Source organism: Jatropha curcas, chromosome 7 (assembly GCF_041381405.1).
Source record: "Jatropha curcas cultivar XTBG-Jc1 chromosome 7, XTBG_Jcur_1.0, whole genome shotgun sequence".
NCBI classification, from domain to species: Eukaryota; Viridiplantae; Streptophyta; class Magnoliopsida; order Malpighiales; family Euphorbiaceae; genus Jatropha; species Jatropha curcas.
Window position 1 is genome coordinate 23789413 of NC_143157.1, and position 6000 is coordinate 23795412.

At 29.9% G+C, this 6000-nt stretch overlaps 1 protein-coding gene across 2 annotated transcripts; it reads left to right on the plus strand.

Annotated features, from left to right (window-relative positions):
* Positions 1-4580: 4580 nt before the first annotated feature.
* LOC105633248 (protein VASCULATURE COMPLEXITY AND CONNECTIVITY) lies at positions 4581-6000 on the plus strand. Of its 2 annotated transcripts, none has more exons than XM_020678828.3 (3): positions 4581-5020; positions 5427-5611; positions 5723-6000. In XM_020678828.3, the coding sequence occupies exons 1-3, from the start codon at positions 4925-4927 to the stop codon at positions 5913-5915; spliced, it is 474 nt and encodes a 157-aa protein (XP_020534487.1). In that variant the 5' UTR covers positions 4581-4924; the 3' UTR covers positions 5916-6000. The 2 variants fall into 2 exon arrangements, with proteins under 2 accessions (XP_020534487.1, XP_012071213.1); XM_012215823.4 differs by having other exon boundaries at positions 4587-5020; positions 5427-5635.

The following is a 6000-nucleotide window of genomic DNA, read 5'->3' on the forward strand; positions in this document are numbered from 1 at the left end:
CATCTATAAAAATTATATTGTCTAACAATATAATTAATAGAGATAAAGTTTTGATGTAATCGAAATGTTAAAAGCTAGTTTAAAAGTTTGTTGTTCAATGTCACTTTAAAGTTTTTCTTTTTATTCATAGAATTTGCTTATATTTAATAACAAACAAAAAATTATTATCATTGTATTGTTAACATAATTTATTGGCAGCATGTATTATCTATCTATCTATGCTTCTATACCATATATAACAGTGGGAATAAGGAGAATAATGAGATTACCGATATTGTCCTTATGAAATTTAAGATATTTTAAAATAACATTAGTTTTAACCAATTAAAAAAATTTTAACCTGAAAGTATATATAATATTTCTATAATTTGATTGGATTTTTTTTTGAATTTTTAATAGATAAATAAATATAGATACTTAATAATTTCAAAATTTTAAATTTTTACTATTATTATCTTATTGTGTCTAATTTTATTTTATTTTATTATATTATTATGTAAATTATTAATAATAATTTAATAATTTATTATTATTACTGTTATTTATAATTTAGCTTCAACATTATTATTTTAAATAATATATATAAATGAGGCATTTGAAAATTTTTATATTTTTTTGAATTTATTTCAAATAAATATATTTAGATGATTTAGATTTGATTTAAAAAGGATACAATTAAATTTCTTTAATTACAAATTGCACTCTTTTTAATTAGCCAAAAAATAAGATAAAAAATTATCATTTTTAAACATCTCAAATTTAGTTAGTTATATTGATATCTTATATAATTCAAATCCTATTTCTATTAAAGAATATAATTTTATTAATAATTTTTTAAAATTTTTTCATGATTTTGATTGCCAAAAAAAAAAAATATTATTATTTATAGATATTTAATTTGATTTATTAGATTGTTTTCTTATTCTATTATTAACGTATATTTATTTACTACAAGAGATTACAACGAAAGTTATTAACAAAACATGTAAATTAATTATAAATCGTATAATAGAAGCTATATGATGATTTTTATAAATCAATTTGGTTTTTCCTTAAAAAAAAAAAAATGAAAACAACTAACGTATAATAAAAATTATATGAATCAACGTGTTGACATATGATCAAAAAAATATTTACTATATTTATAAAGTGTAATATAATTTAATCACTAAATTTAAATAAGAATTTATACTTTAATATTACATAAATAAAAAATTAAATGAGTATAAAAAATCAACATATAACGTGCATAGTCAACGTGGTGATTATAAATAAATGTAAATTCTCTAAATAGGATTTCGTCATTGGGCATTAGGAATGGAAACAAGCTTTAGGCCCAATAAAAGTCTAATTGTAAATTTTTAGGCCCAGTTCATCTATGGCGGAGCTTATAAGGGTGCGGGAGGCTCTGCAGGTTCAATACCGTAATTGATGATTCTGAGCCAGTTTCAGTTGGGAACTGGAAATCCAGATCCGTTCTAATCCAAACCAGCCTTGTGAATATGCATTTCATATTTGTTAATAATTTTACTATTCTGTGTCCATATCAAATCCCTTCAAATTCATTTATTACTAAACTTAATTTACACTACCTAAATTTTGTCAAATCTATTTAATTTTATTATATTTAATTAATAATTTACTCAAAATAACTTTTTTTTTTTATAAAAAAATAAAAAATGTAGGGTGAGAAGCATAGAGATAATATAGAAAAAAAATATGATAGTCATTTTTCAATTTTTTTTTTTTTTTTGCTTTCATACAACTGAGCCCCTTTAGTAAATATATTCTACTCGAGTCACTCCTTGCATGCAATTCAATTTAGAAGTTAATGATTAAATATTTTCTAATAATTTTTTAATATATTTGAGGGTAAATAACTATTAGTCCTTAAAGTTTAACCTAATTTATTACTTTATTTTTATAGTTAAGCAAACTTAATAAATAATCTCTGACGTTTGATCTCGTCAAACTACTTCGTCTTCTCATCTTTTTTTTTTTTCTTTTTCTTTTTCTTTTTTTATAGTTACGATGACATGTAAAGATCTAAATGCCTCTTTAAAGAAAAATGAGAAAAGAAAATTGTAAAAGACGCATATACATTACAAAGCAAGATTGCCTTTTTTTAGTAAATTGCTCTTCCTCGATTCGAAGCTTGCTTTCCATTTACCGAGTATTGTGTTAAAAGTGGTGATAAGAGTTTTCCCTCAGCTTGCACCTATTTTGCACAAATTGCTGTTTGCTGACATTACACTTTGGAGCTCAAACATGGAGATGAAGAGGGATTTGTTAATAACATGAATCTAGATATGATAAGTACTCATATCTAGATTTGACGAACGATGCTTATAGGTCATTTACACTATATGTTGATCTTATTGAGTATGTGTTTGGAGCAAGTATTAAGTTGAAAAATGATGATGATATGCTTTTTATGTTTGAAATGTTTAAAGAAATTGTCGCTGTACCTATTCGTGTTATAACCAGGAATATAGCAATTGCTGTTGAGAATCCTGCACATTTGGGTTGTCAATTTGTAGAGAATTCTAATGATAGTGTTCTAATATTTGAAGATGCTCTCGGTAATATCGTTTATGGTCGGTCACAGGTATTTATAGTAGCGAATTTAGCCTAAATAGTTAGGAGACCCAAAAATAATTTTTTACTTAGGGGTGACAAAACTAAAATATAATTTTTAAAAAAATTTTTACACAAAAAATTGATTTTGTTTTTTTTTGGGGGAGGGAGAGGAGCGCACAACCCCCTTGGCCAGGGCCGGCGTCCGCCCTTGGTATTAGGGGCTATAATTATGAAGCTAATAATGTTGGTGATGGATGTGCACCAATCAAGGATAATATGGATAATTAAGGTCGAGATAGTAGGCAAAATAACGACACTCCAATTGCAGGTGTTGATGGTGTTAAAGAAAAAAGGGAAAGAAATGGTTATAATGAAGTCAGAGATAATAGGGACATAATAGGTATAAATGCAACTAATTTAGAGGAGAAAATTTACTATTGGGGCTTTTAATTGGATTAGTATTTTAGGTTCTAATCATGTAAATAGGATAGTGCAACTAATGGTGGCGGCAAAAGAAGATTTGGGGTGGCTAGAGGAAGAGGGTAGTAAGACTAGGGGTGGCTACGGTTTCGGAATCACCGGTTTTTGTTCCAAATTTTTTGGAATCAGAATCGAACCGAAAATTAACGGTTCAGTTACGGTTTGGAACCGAACGATTCCAGTTTCGGTTTCTCAATGGTTCCAAAATCGACGGTTTTGGCCGGTTATTTAGCCGATTTTTCGATGATTCCGGTCGATTTCGTACTGGTTCTGGCTGATTTTGAACGGTTCCGACCGGTTTCAAACGGAACAAGAACCATCGGTTCCGACTGAAATTGGAACCGCCGGTTCATGGTTCCAAAACTGGTGGAACCGGTTCTGATTCCGATTCGGACGCTTTCACTTCCCACTGGATTTTGGCCACCCCTAAGTAAGACGGAAAAACAATGATGCTAAGTATGAGTTCAGTAGCTCTGAAAATGATGGTGAAGATGATGTTGAAAATGAGAACAACGCCAAGAAATGTAGATGAAAATATTCAATCTGACAACAATGGTGATGATGTTTTGTTTGATGGTGGTTCTAATATAAGTGCAAAAAAGGAGTCAAGTGATGAAAATAATGACTAGATTAGAATTGGTTGTAGAAAGAGATAAAAGACATATCCTCTTAGAAGAATCTATGACAATCTATATGTGCCAAAAGATGGATTATACCATATTTGAAGCAAGACATTTTTGGATGTGAAAGCCCTCAAAGATCATGCCACTAAGGAAGATATGTACTGAAAATGGACAAGAAAGAGGTCATTACAACTTGCAATGTAGGTGGGTGTGGGTGTGGGTGCATAAATTAGTTGGACATAAGCCATAACTCCTACAACACCAACCTCACTTTACTGCATGTATTGGGCAACACCAAAATCAACCATCTTTCTCAGCATAATGATTTTCAAAATTAAAATCACCAAAATACACATCATGCATAAGGCAATGAATATCTTCATGTTTCTAAACACAGCACCAATCTCTCAATGCAAAAATGAATTGATTCATGGTTAAAAAAAAAAAAAAAAAAAAAAGACGGAAGAACCAAATAGTTTGATGAGATTAAATGTGGAAGACTACTTGTTAGGTTGATAAAACTAGCGGAATGAAGTAGTGAATTAGGTCAAATTTCAAGAACTAAATAATATTTTATTCTATTTTTATATTATTAAATAAATTGAATATATAATTATAGAATTGAAATAAATTAGACTGGTTACATTTTTTTTAAGATTTCCATTGATTTTTTCATGCCTAATACTAGAATTATCTTGGAATCATTTGTTTTTTATTTTTTAGCAGAACTAAATGGGCCCCAAACCAGTCATTTCTGGGCTGGTTCATGCTACTTGGTTTCAACTCTCAACTTTTAAGAGCAGGAACGGCCATGTGACCCTGTCTCCGGTTCAGCTTTATGGTTAATTAATTGCCAGACTAACAGCTTATAATTTGGCAGACGCAACGTGCGTAGAGTACGTATTGGTTGGGAAGGACAGAAAGTTAGTCTGAAATGGGAATCTAAGCATGCATAGGGAGAAAATGAATCATAACAAGAAAGAAAAGTGCAAGTTCAAAAGAACTTGTTGACAAAAGAAGATGGCTTTCTTTGTCGCATTAAAATCTTTTATGGATCCAAAACGGCCATGAATGATTCTGTTCTAGCTTTCATTACGAATTTACAAATTGCTCTCTTTCCTCCTCAATTCTCTAATAACTAAGTTATTGCTTTACTTCTCTAATTTTTTTTCACCTTCTTCCTCTTCTTTCTAAATAGTAAGCCAAATCATTTCTTTCTTTTGCTTGAAAAGATAAAGGGTATGGCAAGAATTGAAGCTTTTGTTTGTGTAATGGTTGTGGGTATGGATGTTGTTGCTGGAATTCTTGGCATTGAGGCTGAGATTGCTCGAAATAAGGTAATTAATGTTGAAGCTGTTCATTCCATTTGCAGAAGTGTTTCATTTGTGATTTGTAACTACATAGTGAGATCAAAATTAAAATTAATATTAAGCAAAATGTTTTAACTTAATGACACGATAGAGCCATTTTCAAAACTGTAAATTCGCAAAATCTGAAATAATAGTTAGATGCCTTTCAATTGCTATATTTACTATAAACACATTATTTGGTATTAGAATTGAAATTATTGTAACAAAATCACCATTTGGGTAATTTTTTAGATCTAATTACGGTTCGAACTTGAGAGCTATTAGGTCTGAATTGCATTAAAACTTATTGATTATAATTTTGTCAGTATCTGCTGAAACAGTAATATCAAATTAATCATCTCAGCTACCTAGTTCTAATAAAAATCTTGAACAGATGATCATACACACAAACAGGAAGAATTTTAGGTGTAGAGAAAGCGGTGATGGATTGAGGTTTGGAGTAGCTGCAGCTGCACTTTTAGCAGTAGCTCACCTTACAGCTAACTTGCATGGAGGTTTCATGTGCATTTGTTGCATGGAAGAGCTCGAAAGATTGCCCAACATTAACAGGCGACAATGGTTTGCATGTCTTGTTTTTGCATGGTACATCTAATTATTATATATATATATAAGCCATGTTGATTCTTAATTAAACAAAATTGAAGTTTCAAGTTGTTTTTCCAATTGCAGGATTGTGGCTGCCATTGCATTTCCTATGCTTGTTACAGGAACATTAGAAATTTCCAAATCAAGAGAGTCCTGCACAGCCTTGCATAGTCATCTTCTTTTCATTGGTGGAATATTTTGCTTTGTACATGGTTTATTCTGCTTTCTTCTCTGTATTTCTGCAACTATTAGCTTTGGAAATGGAAGAACAAATTAAATCGACATGGATTCCATTCCTAATGTATCTACCATTCAGTTTATCTTGAATTAATTAGTATATAAAATTCAAATCTTGAAGCGAA

What these genes read in the sequence shown, in the direction of transcription:
- LOC105633248 (XM_012215823.4), top strand. Translation starts at nt 4,925, where the DNA reads ATGGCAAGAATTGAAGCTTTTGTTTGTGTAATGGTTGTGGGTATGGAT. An exon ending in CTGAGATTGCTCGAAATAAG is followed by an intron (nt 5,021 to 5,426) that starts GTAATTAATGTT and finishes AATCTTGAACAG; the next exon opens with ATGATCATACACACAAACAG. An exon ending in GCATGTCTTGTTTTTGCATG is followed by an intron (nt 5,636 to 5,722) that starts GTACATCTAATT and finishes TTCCAATTGCAG; the next exon opens with GATTGTGGCTGCCATTGCAT.